Here is a 16,497-nt window from a genome sequence, read left to right on the forward strand (position 1 = left end):
GCAATTGATAAAATAGGCATTATGAAGACATGCTTTGCAATTGCTCCATCTTCCTCATTTTTATCCATTGCTTCAGCTGGTGACGCTGGTGACATCGTATTAGATAGAATTTACAGCACAGATTCAGGCTAGTTGGCCCGATGGGCCCATGTTTCAGACTAGTCTGGGGCAGATGGCGGTGTAGTTGTCATGTCACTGAGCTAGTAATCCAGAGGCCGGGGGGTGGTGGTGGTGGGGGTGGGGGGAGGCGGATTCTCCAGGGGACATGCGTTCGAATCCCACCAGGTCAGATGGCAGAATTTAAATTCTGAATCTAAGGAATTCTGGAAAATCATAGCCAGCGCCTCCACTATCTATGCAGATATCTCTTTTAGAACTCAAGTATGTAATCCATCTGTTCCAGGGGACTTGTCAGATTTTAATCCCTGAAGTTTCTCCAAGACTTTTTCTCAATTGATATGAATATCCTTAACTTCCTCACTCTTTTTAGACCCCCACATTACTGTCTATTTCTGGTATGGAACTCAGTATGACGTGCTATTTCCTGCTGCCTAATGTTTTTATCCAGCATCCATTTACATATAACTGGTTGTGGGGAGTTAGAACATGGGAGTTCTGCGATTCGAACGGTCACTGAACAGATGCAGATCCGCATCCGATCACCCAGGGCTGCTCTTCACCGAATGCTGGATTAAATGCACCCGTTTGAAGGAAGACGTGTGAGGGTTTTTGTCAAGGCGGCCAATGACTCTGAACCGCTGTGTCCCATCAGCAGCTGCACAGAAATACACCGCCTCGTCTTTGGCGTTCACACTCTCGATCGTCAGAGTGGATTTCTTATTTTCCAGAGTCCTCGTGATTGCAAATCCGCTCTTAAATCCATCTTCATATTGAGGTTCACCTGCTGCTAATGTAAACCCGATTAACAGGAATCCTCTGCCGGGGGACTGACGATACCAGTACATGTTATCGCGAATCTTTCCTTTCTGCAGACAGTTCATTTCCACGGGTCCAGGTTGTTTAACAGCCAGTGACTGAGGCCATTGAAGTATCACATCACCCCGGCAAACACCTAGAAAGAGAAATTAGAGTGAATGAACTGGTATCGATGGAGTTACAATTGCGACGATGGACGTCGGTGTTGCACCGAATTAACGACGGAAATTCAGTCTGTGTCCTAATTTCCTGCAAGCATCTGGATCTGTAACAACTGTAAAATAGAATTGTGGAATCCACCAGCTTGCAAGTGGGTGCAAACATTAAAGAGTTAACATCATATTAATAGCACTTGTCTTCCCGAACTGGGGGACAGATGAATGAATTCACTGTCTGATATGAAATAATCGATTACTGATTTAACAAGTAATCGCTGCTCAGTTTTATTGAGATCATTAATCATTCCTTTCTATTATCAAATGTAGAAGAGTGATTGGGACAGAGTGTTAACCTACTCAGCGCCAGAAGGGAAATAGCAAAGAGGATGAAACTGAAAGGCATGTTTGCGGTGGATCTGAGAGACTTTCTGCTGGTTACTCTGGGTTTTAAGGGAGGGAGAGAGATGAGGTGTTGGCAGAGCGGATCGTCATAAGAGGAAGTTATCTCAAGGCAATGATCCCCGCCCCTACCTTTAAGTTGTCCCCCATTCTTTTGCTTGCTTCTTTATGCCACCGTTTCCCTCTTTATTCTCTCCCCTTGCCTCCCCCCTCGTCACTTTCTGCTCCACTGTAAATATCCTCATTCTTATCTCTTTGTGAGCTTGCTTTCACACCGAAGCCAGGTGATCTCTGAAGGTAGCGAGGTGTTGGAGAAGGGGATTTGTCCCAATCCTTTCCCTCAGACAGCATAACGGCTCCCCACACTCCTCCTTCCACCCTTTCAGCTCTGCCCTTTAAAACCCCTTTTCACCCCGCTCCTCATGCACTTGTTAATATATGGAGGCAACAGTGAAGAGAGAGGCGAGACAATCATTGACATGGCATTATTGATAACTCAAAATGAGTTGAACTCTTCTACATTTGCAGAGAGTAGGTCGACTAATCGATGTGAATGGTATATCATTTATTTAACGTCATGAAGTGAAGAATAGAGGCAGGTAGGTTAGTGGATGATAGATCGATAGACAGGTTGCAGACAGGTGGATGAGTGAAATGTATGCACAGATGCAGACAGACAGTTGTGTGTTTAGATAGACAGATTGATAAAGAGACATACAAGGAGACAGACAGACTCACAGGCAGACAGAGAGACAGATCACTCTGCCACAGTTAATTCCTGTCTCCTTTGGGGTTTTTGTTGAACAGCTGTATTTCTCTGAGTCACTGTGTAAACTCCAGGCACAGTAATACACGGCTGAGTGATTCTCCCACAGGCCGGAGGACTCCAGGTAAAAGTGAGTGCTGTCAGGTCTCCTGGCGGTGAAACCGTCCACCTCACCGGAGGGGGTGACCATGTCGATGTAGTTAGAATAGAAAAGGTCCTGAGGCTCACTGTCAGGGTGCCATCGGTACCAGTGGAAATACGAGTCAGCTGCTGCTTCAGTGCAAATGCACTCGATGCTGACTGGAGATCCCGGGGAATGGGATACAGAAGGGGGAATCTGTTGGATCAGCACGGCTCCAACATCTGTAAAACACAAAGTGAGCAGAGAGGTGTTAAGAATGATACACCATGAAGGGGTAAATGAATGGAGAGGTGGGAGTGTGTGTGAGAGAGAGACAGAGAGAGAGAGATTCGTGTTATAAAGACAGAAAAATAGAGAGGGAGAAAGAGTGAGTGAGAGAAAATGAGACATGCAGAAAGAGAGAGAGAGAGAGAGAGAGAGAGAGAGCATGACAGAAAGTTAAAGGTAAAACCAAGGGTAATCCATAGAACAAAGAAAGGGAAAGAGTGAGAGAAAGAGAGAGAGAGAGGAAAGCAGACAGGGACAGGGAGAATGAGAAACGGACAAAAGGAGAGTCAGACTAGAAAAAGAAAGAAAAAAGAGGATAGGGAGAGAGAAAGTGTGAAAAAGATAGGAAGAAAAAGAGAGAGATAGACCGAGTGATATATAAACCGATGCAGAGAGAATCTACACAGCCAAACGGTGTTAATAAACCTCGGAGGGGGTTAAACCCCAAAGGGGACATTCGGGGAAGGATCAGTGAGGATCACTGACATCTCCCAGTTCAGTTCCACCTTACCCCTTAACACCAGCAACACAACCCAGAGGTGAGACACAGTCATCTCTGGAGGGAGACAGATCCATGTGTTCATTGTGTGAAATCACTGAGCTGTTTTTTTGCAGAATATCTCAATGTTCTGAGTGGGATTTACTGTCCCCTCCTCCCCACTGTTAAATGGTCGTATGGGAGGAGCAAATCTCTTTGTACTTGTTCATTGCCTCCCACAAGGGGACTGTACTTTTCTGGGGCGGGGTTAAACCAGGACCTGAGTAATCGGCCGGGCTGTGTCCTCCCATTGATGGCGGGGTCTGGAGTTACTTTAAAACTGCAGCAACTCAGAGGATCCCTCTGAGATAGCAGTGATGTGAGGGAGTGAGGTAAGGGGAGTTACACTGTTTGTCTGACATCCCGATCTAACCAGTGAATGGGAGGTTTTACTCTGCACCTTATTGCTAGGTGGTGGGTCTGCCTCTGTACCTATCCAATGCGTGATAGGCTTAACTCTGTATCGAATCGGCATGTGATGGGATTGACTTTGTGGAAACATCCTCTGTAAATCTGCCCTATCAATCAGTTCCATCATTTTATAGTATTCTAAGTGTGTCTCTCTCCTTCCCCCTGTCACATTCCCCCCAGCCTGAGCCCAGCCTGTTGTGAGGGTTTTTGTTTTAGGAAATTCAGAAAATCGATCTTTGTCCTAATTTCCTACAAGAACCTGGAACTATACAACTGTAAAATTAAATAATGGAATCTACATGCTTGCAAGTGGGTGGAATTATTAAAGTGTTAACATCGTATTAGTAACACTTGGCTTCCCAAACCAGGGAACAGTTTAAAGACTTCACTATCTTATATTAAATGATTGATTGCTGATTTCACTGTTTTATTGAGATCATTAATCAGTTGATCAAATGTCGAAGAGTGATTGGAACAGAATTTTAACCTACTCAGCGCCAGAAGGAAAATAGCAAAGGTGATGAAGTTGAAAGGGATGTTTGGTGCGGATCTGAGACACTTTCTGCTGGTTACTCTGGTTTAAGGGTGAGAGGCAGTTGTAGTTCCCCTAGTGCAGAACGTCATTGAGATGGTCCCCGCCCCTACTTTTTAAGTTGTCCCCCATTCTTTTGTTTGCTTCCTTCCGCCCCTTTCCACTTGTTTCTTCTCTCCATTTCCCCCACCCCCCTTGCACCCCACTTTCTACTCTGCTGCAAATATCTTCACAAGCCTTTGTGAGCTTGCTTTCATGCCGCAGCGAGGGGAATTCTGAAGGTAGCGAGGTGTTGGAGAGGGTAGGTGAAAAAAACAAGGGGCGGTGCAACGATAGCTGCTTTGGGTGACTCCAGAGGTAACGGTGCAGAACAGGGGATTATTAACATCCTTTTGCAAATTAAAATCAGTAGTGGAGGAAAAGAAGGTGGATAGTTCGATGGCCTCGGAGGCGGCTCATATAACATCACTGTAAATTGGAAATCTAACTGCGTTTAGCCTTTAAAGTGAAAAGATTGCAGAAGCAGAGGAATTGACTCATTGATCAGCGGCGCCAAAGCCTGTGGTGGCGCGAAATATAGTGGAGCCACTGCGCCGACCAGTGGCAGCATGGTGCAACTGCAACAAGCTGTGTTTGTTACTTTCCCAGTGAAACCCATGCTGTGGGCTTCTTCAAGTCACTTCCCGAAATTCATCCTCCTTCTCAGTGTTTCATCCTCTCCTGCAGAGGATTATTACCCGCAGAATTAACGATACAAATTCAGTCTTTGTCCTAATTTCCTCCCAGTATCTGGACAGATGTAAAGCAGAATAGTGAAATCTACATGAGTAAAAGTGGGTGTAGATGTTATATGGTTAACAGTATATTCTTAACACTTTTGTTGCCAAAAAAGGGGTAACAGATTAATGAGTTCACTGTCTTATATTCAATAATTGATTGCTGATTTCACAAGTCACCGCCGCACAGTCTTGTTGAGATCATTAATCAGTTGATCAAATGTAAAACAGTAATTGTGACAGAATTTAAACATACTCAGCGACAGAATGAAAATAGCAAACGTCGATGAAATTGAATGGCATGTTTGCGGCGGATCTAAGACACTTTCTGCTGGTTGCTCTGGGTTTAAGGGAGCGAAGCTGAGGGAGGAAACATTATTTGGATTAGCATCCTTGAAAGTTGATAAATCACCAGGGCAGGATGAAATGAATCTTAGGCTGCAAAAACAAGCAAGAGAAGAAATAGCAGAGGGTCTGACTATCTTTTTGCAGTCCTCACAGGTGTGGTGCTGGAGGATTGGAGAATTGTTAATGTTGTGCCTCCGTTTAAAAAGGGAGAGAAGGATAGACTGACTAATTACAGGCCAGTCAGTCTGACCTCAGTAATGAGCAAATTATTGCAATCTATTCTGGGAGACAGAATAAACTGTCACTTAGAAAGGCACAGATTAATCCAGGATAGTCAGCATAGATTTGTTAAGGGATGAACTTGTTTGATCAATTTGATCGAATTTTTTGAAGAAGTAACAAGGAAGATAGATGAGGGTAGTGCAGTTGACGTGGTCTACCTGGATTTTAGCAAGGCTTTTGAAAAGGCTGCACATGGCAGACTGGTTAAAAAAAACAAAATCCCATGGGATCCAGGGAAATGCAGCAAGGTGGATACAAAATTGGCTCAGTGCCAGGAATCAAAGGGTAATTGTTGATGGGTGTTTTAGCGACTGGAGGGCTGTTTGCAGCGGCGTTGCACAGGGCTCAGTACTGGGTTCCCTGCTTTTTGTGGTATTTATTAACGATTTGGATGTAAATGTAGGGGGGCATAATCCAAATGTATGTAGACAACACAAGGATTAGCCGTGTGGTAGATCGCGAGGTGGATAGCTGTAGGCTGCAGGAAGATATTGATGGTCTTGTCAGATGGGCAGAACAGTGGCAAATGGAATCCAACTTGGAGAGGTGTGAGGTGATGCATTTGGGGAGGTCAAACAAGGCAAAGGAATACACGATAAATGGGAAAATACTGAGAAGTGCAGAGGAAGTGAGGGACCTTGCAGTGAATGTCTACAGATCCCTGAAGGTAACAGGACAGGTCGATAAGGTGGTTAAGAAGGCATATGGAATCCTTTCCTTCATTAGCTGAGGTATAGAATACAAGAGCGGGGAGGTTATGCTGGAACTGCATAACTCATTGGTTAGGCCACAACTTGAGTATGTGTGAAGTTCTGGTCACCTCATTACAGAAAGAATGTAATTGCACTAGAGAGGTTACAAAGGAGATTAACAAGCATGTTTCCCGAACTGAAAATGCAGCTATGAGGAAAGATTGGATAGGCCGGGGTTGTTCTCCTTGGAACAGAGAAAGCTGCGGGGAGATCTGATTGAAATGTACAAAATATTGAAGGGGCCTGGACAGAGTGGATGTGAAGGGTCTATTCACCTTGGCAGAGAGGTCAGTGATGAGGGACCATAGATTTAAAGTGATTGGTAGAAGAATTAGAGGGGAGATAAGGAAAATCATTTTTCACCCAGAGGGTGGTGATGGTCTGGAACTCACTGCCTGAAAGGGTAGTTGAGGCAGAGATCCTCAACTCATTCAAAAGGAGTCTGGATTTGCACCTCAAGTGCTGCAATCTGCATGGCTACGGACCAAATGCTGGAAGGTGTGATTAGAATAGGTGGATCGTTTTTCGGCCGGCGCTGATGTGATGGGCCAAGTGGCCTCTTTCTGTGCCTTATACCTTCTATGAGACTATTGGAGTGATAGAGTGTATGTGAAAGTGCCAAGGAATGAGAGAGAGACAGAGTCACAGAGGATGATATGGAGAAAAACAGTTAGAGAAAAAGAGAGGCAGTGATAGAGATAGATGGACAGAGGGAGAAAAAGATATGCCTGTCTGTCTATCTATATAGCTATCTATCTATCTATCACTGTAGCTATCTGTCTATCTTTCTCTCTATCTATCTATCTGCATGGCTGTGTGTCTGTCTCTCTATCTGTGTCAGTTTGTCTCTCTATCTGTATGAATCCGTCTGTCTGTCTACCTACCTATCTTTTTGTCTGTCTGTCTTCATATTTACCTATTTGTATATCTGTCTGTCTATCTATCTATTTGACCATTTGCCTATCTATCTGTCTACCTATCTGTCTGTCTATCTATCAATCTGTCTGTCAATCGATCTATCTGTCTGCCTATCTGTCTACCCATCTGTCTTTCTATTTATCTATCTGTTTATCTATCTATCTAATGTCTGTCTCTCTGCCTTTCCATCCATCCATCTATCTATCTATTTATCTATCTATCTATCTATCTGTCTATCTATCTGTCTATCTATCTATCTATCTATCTATCTATCTATCTATCTATCTATCTATCTGTCTATCTATCTATCTATCTGTCTATCTACCAATCTGTCTGTCTGTCGATCTATCTGTCTGTCTATCGATCAAATGTCTGTCTATCTATCCATCTGTCTATCGATCTATCTATCTAATGGCAGTCTCTCTGCCATCCTAGCTACCTATCTGTCTGTCTATCGATCTATCTGTCGGTCTATCTATCTATCTATCTATCTATCTATCTATCTATCTATCTATCTATCTATCTAATGTCTGTCTGTCTGACTTCCTAGCTACCTATCTGTCTGTCTATCGATCTATCTGTCTGTCTATCGATCTATCTATCTATCTATCTATCTATCTATCTATCTATCTATCTATCTATCTATCTAATGTCTGTCTGTCTGCCTTCCTAGCTATCTATCTGCCTCTTTATGCTGCCTATGATATGGTGCTGTACACCAATTGGCTTCCGTGTTTTAAGTACACTGCTCTCTGAAATGACCTAGCAAACTCTTCAGTTATCTACAAGGCATCACGCACCTTCTCCAGGGCAATGAGTGATGATGAATAACTACTGACTTTCTGAGACCCAGGCACCCAGAATGAATAAAAAAAAATTAAAGCAAGAGAAGAGATAGCAGAGGATCTGACCATCATTTTCCAGTTGTTAATTGGCTGTTTTGGGGCATCTTGAAGTCGTGGAAGACCTTATATATATATATCTTTTCTTATTCGTTCATGGGACGTGAATTTCTTTTGCAAGGCCAGCAATTATTTCACAATACTGATTGCCCTTGAGAAGGTGGTGGTGAGCTGCCTTCTTGAACCGCTGCAGTACATGTTGGATAGGTACACCCACAGTGCTGTTAGGAAGGGAGTTCCAGGATTTTGACCCAGTGACAGTGAAGAAACGGCGATATAGTTCCAAGTCAGGATGGTGTATGACTTGGAGGGGAACTTGCAGGTGGTGGTGTTCCCATGAGTCTACTGCCCTTGCCCTTCTAGGTGATGGAGTTGGTGGGTTTGGAAGGTGCTGTCTAAGGACACTCGATGCTTTGCTGCAGTGTATCATGTCGATGGTACACACTGCTTCCACTGTGGTGTAGGAAGTGAGTGTTGAAGGTGGTAGATGGGGTGCTGATCAAGCGAGCTGCTTTTTTCCTGACTGGTGTTGAGCTCCTTGAGTGTTGTTGGAGCTGCATCCATCCAGGCAGGTGGAGAGTATTCCATCACACTCCTGACTTGTGCCTTGCAGATGATTGATACTCTATACATCACTTCACAATGGTGATGTTAACTATCTGTCTTATTTACATCATTAATTAACCTTTTAATTAATCAAGTATAGGACAGAGACTGTGACTCAGTTTTAACATACTCAGTGCCAGAAATTAAACAGTGCAGACGAGGACCTTGAAATTTTGCAGGGGATTAGGGTGAGCCCCTGCCCGGCATACTGCCGATACCACAGCATAATACTCTTTCTACTGTCATTCTGGTAACAGTTTAATTCTGCTGGTTCGCCTCTCTTCACTGCCACCAGAGTTGGCCACTGGTGTATCACCTCTGCTAGAGTTTTGCCTTGAGAAATAAGGAGAATAGTTTAAAAAGTTTAGAACATATTGTGACATATGATAACCAACTATAACTATCAAAATAGTTAAGTAGATAATACTAGATAACTATATAGGCAGACAATATATAGTTAAATGATATATTGGTAGATATATAGATAATAAACAGATAGATATAGAGATTGAAAAATAATGTAGCAAGTGAAATGAGACAGACAAATTAACCCAGAATTAGGGCAAACTTATCGGTTAAAGATAGGTATAGTAGCGTCACGAATATATAAGTAACTTTCATTCAGTCAAAAATTTCATTAAGTAAATATTATTTACAGTGAAAGTAAAGTATGTAGTTTAAGAAATGACAGAAAATCGACTTCAATGATGTTGTATCAATCTAGTTTGATAGAAGTTAGTAGTGAATGAAAACACAGCATGTATTTTAGCACAGGTATCTTTATGAACAATGAATACCTACATGGAAGAAGAGAACAGACGATTAGGAAGAGTTTGACTAACTGCATCCTGCAGACTGGGGGCTGAATCTGTTCATGAACCAATATCAGGCGGCTGAAGATAAAGCAGAGAGCGGAAATGACAGCACTGGAAACAGGGTTTCCTTCTGACCCCTCACTTCTGGGTATGACAGAATAATAACACCCCCTGGCCGAAAGGAGATTGAATAAGGAACTGCTTCCCGTCTGTATCTGGCTCCCGTTGCTTGTGTCTGATTGGTGTTGTATAGGGTAGCTCTTTCGAACAGCTGGGCCAGGCTCGATGGGCTGAATGGCCTTTGCCTCTGCTGTATGATTCTATAAATATATAAGACGCATCAAGTTGCTTGTTTGTATTAGGCAAATAAAGATTTATTTTCCCTGTGTTAAACGACAATTCAAGGGCTATGTTTTACATTGGGGTGAAATCTTAGATACTTTGAAAAGCGACAGTGTCATGAAGAAGTGGGTTAACTGTTTTAAACAGATGCTCAAACCGTCGTCAGGAGGCAGGTGTTCCAGTGAGAGACCTATCTGGGGAGGTGTCTCACTTTTGCAGTGTATGAATCATCGGGGACATGTACAACAGGGAGCTATGTGTAACTCTTGTCACATACCACCGACAGCTCATTCAACAGGACCATGAGCCCATTTACCCCACCTCGGAATCTGTTCTTTACAGGTAGAGGCTGCCTTATCGAGAAGGATCTGAGCACCTTGCTGCAGTATTTTTAATAATTCATAATGTATTGATATACTCTGAGTCGAAGGAGAGCAAGAAGATGAAACTATCAGTAAAATACAAATCATGATATATCAATAATTAAACTGGTATGGTGCAAATAATGGTGTTCGATAAATGATAAACGTCAGATAAATTTGGATGCATATTTAGAGGTGAGAGACAGAGAGATAAATCGATGACAAATATATATATGATCGAGATAAATAGATAGATAAATGGTGCAAATAACCAAAAATGGACAGCGAGATAGATAAATAGATAGATACAGATGGATAGATAGATAGATACAGATGGATAGATAGATACAGTTAGATAGATAGAGACAGAGAGACGGAGAGATAGATAGATAGATAGATAGATAGATAGATAGATAGATAGATAGATAGACAGACAGACAGGCAAACACAAAGATAGATAGATTTATAGATAGATTGATAAACACATAGATAGATAGAAAGATAGATAGATACAGATCGATAGACAGATAGACAGACAGACAGATAGATAGATGCAGAGATGCACAAAGAGACACAGAAACTCGCAGATAGTCCGAGAGGCAGAAACACACTGAGATAGACAGACAGGCTTATCTCCCACAAGTGCTTTCCTCCCCCTTTATAGTTTTTGCTGAACTCCGGCACCTTTCTGAGTCACTGTGCTGTCTCCAGGCACAGTAATACACAGCTGATTGATTTTTCCACAGACTGGAGGACTCCAGGTAAAAATAAGTGTTGTTGGGTCTCCTGGCGGTGAAACCGTCCACCTCACCGGAGGAAATGACCGTTCCAGCAGAGGTGGAATAGAAAAAGTTCTCGGGCTTATGGTCCGGATGCCACCAGTGCCGGAAGAATGCAGAGCCAGCTACTGCTTCTGTGTAAATACACTGGATACTAACTGGACAGCCTGGGGAATGGGATATGGAAGGGGGAGACTGTTGGTTCAGCACGGCCCCTACATCTGTAAAACAGAGAGAGAGAGAGAGAGAGAGAGAGAGAGATAAACCCAGGGACAAGATTTAAATTGACATCGGCCACGATGAGGGGACAGGCACGATGGGCCGAACGATCTCCTGTGTGCCCTAAATGTCCCGTGTTTCTTTGTAAAAAGGGAGAGGTGGGAGAGGGAGAGATGCATAGAGAGAGAGAGAGACTCAGAGAAAGACATAGAATGATATAGAGTGAGAGAAAAGGAGAGAAGCAGAGACAGAGAGAGAGAGAGTCAGAGAGAGAGAGAAGCACACAGACAGAGGGAGAAAAACAGCAACAATCTATACATGGACAACAGACGTGAAGGAGCTAAGAGGACAGGGAGAGAGAGAAAGAGAGACAGAGAGAAAGGGAGAGTGGGAGGGACAGACATTGAGGTACATATATCGTTAGACAGAGAGAAAGAGATATGTAAATAAATATTGATAGATAGAGATTCTATATAGATAGATAGTGAAATAGGCAGATTATACAGATAATTAGATAAAATAGATAGACAGATAGATAGAATGATGGATAGAGAGACAGATAAATAGACGGAGAGATAGATAGATATAAAGATAGATATGCAGATTCATAGATAGATAGATTCAGAGAAAGGGAGATACAGAGAGATATATGGTGCAATAGACATTCTGATAAAGACCAGAGGTGTAATGAACAACAATACTGTCATGTATGGGGTAAATGTCACTCTAACACGTGCTTTTATTGTTTAGCTGCCAGTCTTAAAAATAAAGTACTGTTGTTCTGAAGGATTCACTATCACACCATTTGTACAAAATGAATACATTTTATTTACCTTCCAAACACTAATCTGCACACAGGATACAGATTTCCACTCCCCTTTGTGTGAAGAAGTGTTTCCTGACATCACTCCTGAATAGCCTGGCTCGAAGTTTGGGTTTAGACCACCTTGTTCTGCCCCCGTGCCCCGCCCTCAACAAGAGGAAATAGTTTATCTCCATCTACCCTATCAACCCATTCAATCATTTTAAACACCTCAGTCAGATCACCATTTAATCTTCTATACCTGAGGGAATAAGGAACAAGCAATGTAAACATGTTGGGTGTTGCATTTCCTTCACCCTTGATTGACTGATCAAAGATATTTTCAGAAACTCTGAACACAGGAAATCTTTCATAGAATCAGAGACTGGTTACAGTACAGAAGGAGTCCATTCCGCCCATCGAGACCATGCCAGCTCTCTGCAAGATCAACCCAGCTAGTGCAACTCCTCCTATCTCTCATGTCAATTCAATTTGTCGCCATAACCACCTGCAAATTCCTCTGCGCTGTTTCCTTCGCATGCTCTTGTGGAAGGACTTTGTCAGCACAACACAGCAACAGAATCGCATTGCACAGAGAGACACAGAGACAGGAAAGGCACCGTCAGGATGTGTGGTTATCAGAGTGCAGCTGTAAATGTTTCAACATGTTCACGGATGCAGCAAGAAAAAAACAGCCTGTTTTGTGGGTTTAACCGACACACATTTGTATTTTTCCACTCCTAGGCCCGAGGCAAAACAGTAGGTTAAAGGGTAAGGTAACAAAGTGTTATGTTCCTGGGCTAGTAATGTAAAGGCCTGGGCTAATAACCTGGAGATGTGAATTCAAATCCCAGCATGCTGGATTATTTCAATTCCCTTCATTAGATAAAGCTTGATTGATGAAAAGCTGCTCTCAGTCATGGTGAACATTAACCTACAGTATTGGACAAAAAACTCATCGTCACTGAGAGAAAGAAACCTGCCATCCTTATCCGCTCTGGCCTAAGAGGTGACTCCAGTCCCACAACAATATGGTTGATTCTTAAAGGGCCCTCTGAATTGGCCGGGCAAGACAGTCGGTCATACAAAAGCTGTGACGGGAACAGACAGCAATGGGGGTGGGCTCATCGCCATCTTCTCAAGGACGGTGAGGTGGTGGGCACTGAATACTGCATAACAGTGCCACAACCACATCCTGTGAATGAAAGCAGATAGAGAGATTGAGAAATATAATAGAATAGAGGCCTCAACACGGGTGTGTGTACACTGCATGGCCTGTCCTCACCCCCAGACACATCATCTGGTCTGTTTCAATCTTTCCCCTCACTGCTCTGTAGCTAACCCCAGCCTCCTCCATGCAAGCGATACATGCACAGTTACTTGGCTGAGCTCCCATCCAGCATCCCTCATTAACATTCCCCAGTAACCCTCCATCCTAAACTCCCACAAAATGCTCATGTGCCTGCTGTGTTATTTCCACCAACTTCACCAATCCCTTTCGACACCCCTAAATGTTGGTGTTGTTCTCCTGCTGAAGATGTTGTTGAATTTGTTGGTGTCTTCTTCCGACTGAAGTTGTTGTTGAACTTCTTGGTGCCTGCTTCTGACTGAAGTTGTTGTTGAATTTGTTGGTGCCTTCTTCTGACTGAAGTTGTTGTTGAAATTGTTGGTGCTTTCTTCCGACTGAAGTTGTTGTTGGATTTTTGGTGTTTTTCTCTCCTGCTGAAGTTATTGTTGGATTTGTTGGGTTTTGTTTTACTGCAGCTGAAGTTGTTGTTGTATTTGTTGGTGTTTTTCTCCTGCTGAAGTTATTGTTGAACTTGTTGGTGTTTTTCTACTGCTGAAGTTGCTGTTGAATTTGTTGGTGCTTATCACCTGCTGACTGAAGTTGTTGTTGTATTTGTTGGTGTTTTTCTCCTGCTGAAGTTATTGTTGAACTTGTTGGTGTTTTTCTCCTGCTGAAGTTGTTGTTGAATTGTGGGGCTTTTTAACTGTTGCTGAAGTAGTTGTTGTATTCGTTGATTTTTTTTCCTGCTGAAGTTGTTGTTGAATCTGTTGGAGTTCTTTACTGCCTGCTGACTTTGTTGTTGAACTTTTTGGTGTTTTTCTCCTGCTGAAGTTGTTGTTGTATTCATTGATTTTTTTTTTCCCTGCTGAAGTTGTTGTTGAATTTGTTGGTGTTCTTTAATCCCTGCTGACTTTGTTGTTGAATGTTTTGGTGTTTTTCTCCTGCTGAAGTTGTTGTTGTATATGTTGAATTTTTTTTCCGCTAATGTTGTTGAATTTGTGGTGTTTTTCTCCTGCTGAAGTTGTTGTTGTAATCGTTGATTTTTTTTTTTTCCTGCTGAAGTTGTTGAATTTGTTGGTGCTTTTCACCTGCTGAAGTTGTTGTTGAATTTGTTGATATTTTTCTTGAATTTGTTGCTGTTTTACTCCTGCGATGCAGTGTTAGAGGGGGCCAATTTGCTACCAATAATATTGTCCTCCTCAGCACAGATGCCACCGGATGTAAGGAACTATGCATAATGATCCAACAACAAAGCATGTGCTTCGACTACACAGGTCAATGGGATGAACAAATGAGAAACATTTCATTGGCTAGTATTGGGTTTTGTTTTGGTGACATCCTGGGACTGTACAGAGGACAACCTCTGATGTCCAGAAGGGCAGAACTGCACAGTCAGAGGGGGCAATCCTCAGCAATGATTATCCTCCAACCAAAATTGCTCCGACAATAACCACAGATGATCTGGACATTATTGCCTGTTTGATGGATCTTGCTTTGTAGAAACTGGCTGCCACTGTTCCTATCTTGCAGCAGTGGCTGCACTTCGAAGAAGTACTAGCAACGAATATGGGATTAGTAAAGCACTCGGGTTCTTGGGCTTTATAAATGGAGGCATGGAGCACAAGCGCTGGGAAGCTATGATGAACATTTCCAAAGCTCTGGTTAGGCTGTAACTGGAAGTTTGCGTTCAGTTCTGGTCACCACACTTTAGGAAGGATGTGAGTGTCCATGACAGGGTGCAAAGGAGATTTTACCAGAATGGTTCCAGGGATGTTACATGGTTATTTTGGAGAATCTGGGGTTGTTTACCTTGGTGCAAAGGCGATTGAGGGGAGATCTGATAGAGGAAACAAGATTGTGACAGTGTTAGTTAAGGTAGACAGAGTAAACCTGTTCCCATTAGTGGATGGTGCAAGGACTATTGGTCAAAGATTGATGATTCTGGACAATAGATACTGGGGTATTTGAGGAAGAACCTCTATACACAGTGAGTGGTAACAACAGGGAATTCACTGCCTACCATGGTGGTGGAAGTGGAGACAATGAATGATTTCAAAAGGAAATTTATTGGACACTTGAAGGAGATAATCTTGCTGGGCCACAGGGATAGAGAGGTAGAATGGGACTGACTGGATTGCATGGACTCGATGGGCAGAATGGCCTCCTTCTGTACCATACAGGCTGTATGACTTTCTGGCTAACTGGCTGTAAAGTGTTTTCAGATGAAATGGTGTTGCAAAGGTCACCAATAGGGATACACAGGGGCTCGTTGGTTTGCTGAGCTTTCACGATGATGCTGCTCACAGGTGGGTGTTTTAGGGGCAGGTTGGGAGGGTGAGGATGTTTTTGTCTCACTCTGCCGCAGGGTTGTATCGCTGTGCCCATACTCGCTGCACAGTAGTAGGTCGCAGTGTCTGTCGGCTGGGGGTCGACCAGCTGCAGGGAGAATCGGTTGCTTGCAGAGTCGTGTTGCACAGTGAACCGCTTCTCAAAGCCTGGCCCACAGCTGCCGTGCTCATTGCACATCCACTTTACTGCCTTCCCCTCCTGCCTGTACCAGTGCATGGTGTAGCTGCCCATGCTGGCTCCCTCCAAGCTGCAGCCGAGGGCGAGGGGCTTCCCCGGTCGAATAGAAGCCGCAGCTGGAGTCTGGACCGCAGTGGGTGCAGACTGAACCCCTGGAACACATTCCATAAAAGAAAGTAATTCAGAATCATGGAAGGAAAATGGTAGCATAAATCATAAAATCTAACAGAATAGAAAGAGGCCGTTCTGCCCATCGTATCTGCTGTTTGAAAGAGCTATCGAGTTAGTCGCACTTGCCCCTGCTCCTACCCCATTGCCCTCCCAATTTCCCCGCTCCAAGCACTGATCCAATAGCCATTTGGGAGATTACTATTGAATCTACTTCCTCCTGCTGAAGGGATACCACTTACACCAAATCCAATGTCCAAGCAATAAGATGACCAAGATTGAGATGTTTTTAGCTAAGAGTGCCATCGCCCTTCTCAGAAGCAGAGAGGCAGCCCTTACTGAGCAACAAGCCAGTGCCTGGTAAATGGAAATGCCACCACTTGTGATGAAGAGAGTGGAATGATTGGACGCCCATCCTGTACCTCGACCACGCCTGTCAGCAGAGTGAACAAATGAGGAGCAC

General features: G+C 43.4%; 1 protein-coding gene and 2 gene segments (V, D, J or C); all 3 read right to left on the reverse strand.

Moving 5' to 3' along the window:
* Window positions 1–659: 659 nt before the first annotated feature.
* On the reverse strand, window positions 660–1,499 carry LOC137359834 (T cell receptor beta variable 30-like). The segment is given in 2 exon segments: window positions 660–1,072; window positions 1,452–1,499. Coding segments are annotated over 2 exon segments (459 nt in total).
* A 728-nt stretch (window positions 1,500–2,227) lies between these two features.
* LOC137359835 (uncharacterized) lies at window positions 2,228–14,797 on the reverse strand. Its single transcript, XM_068025534.1, has 3 exons — window positions 12,084–14,797; window positions 9,535–9,868; window positions 2,228–2,622 (listed from the first exon to the last, which is right to left on the reverse strand). Exons 1-3 carry the CDS (start codon window positions 12,153–12,155, stop codon window positions 2,228–2,230), a joined length of 801 nt encoding a protein of 266 aa, XP_067881635.1. The 5' UTR covers window positions 12,156–14,797.
* On the reverse strand, window positions 14,798–16,410 carry LOC137359854 (immunoglobulin heavy variable 4-34-like). The segment is given in 2 exon segments: window positions 14,798–16,018; window positions 16,277–16,410. Coding segments are annotated over 2 exon segments (678 nt in total).
* Window positions 16,411–16,497: the final 87 nt, after the last annotated feature.

This window comes from Heterodontus francisci, unplaced genomic scaffold (assembly GCF_036365525.1).
Source record: "Heterodontus francisci isolate sHetFra1 unplaced genomic scaffold, sHetFra1.hap1 HAP1_SCAFFOLD_419, whole genome shotgun sequence".
In the NCBI taxonomy this organism is placed as follows: Eukaryota; Metazoa; Chordata; class Chondrichthyes; order Heterodontiformes; family Heterodontidae; genus Heterodontus; species Heterodontus francisci.

Bases quoted from the DNA above. Each gene is read 5' to 3' on its own strand.
- LOC137359835 (XM_068025534.1), bottom strand. From the start codon at position 12,155: ATGTCAGGAAACACTTCTTCACACAAAGGGGAGTGGAAATCTGTATCC. The intron at 9,869-12,083 runs GTAAATAAAATG...ATATATTTATAG, and splicing joins TGCAGATTAGTGTTTGGAAG to AATCATACAGCAGAGGCAAA. The intron at 2,623-9,534 runs GTAGGTATTCAT...TGTGTTTTACAG, and splicing joins CGTCTGTTCTCTTCTTCCAT to ATGTTGGAGCCGTGCTGATC.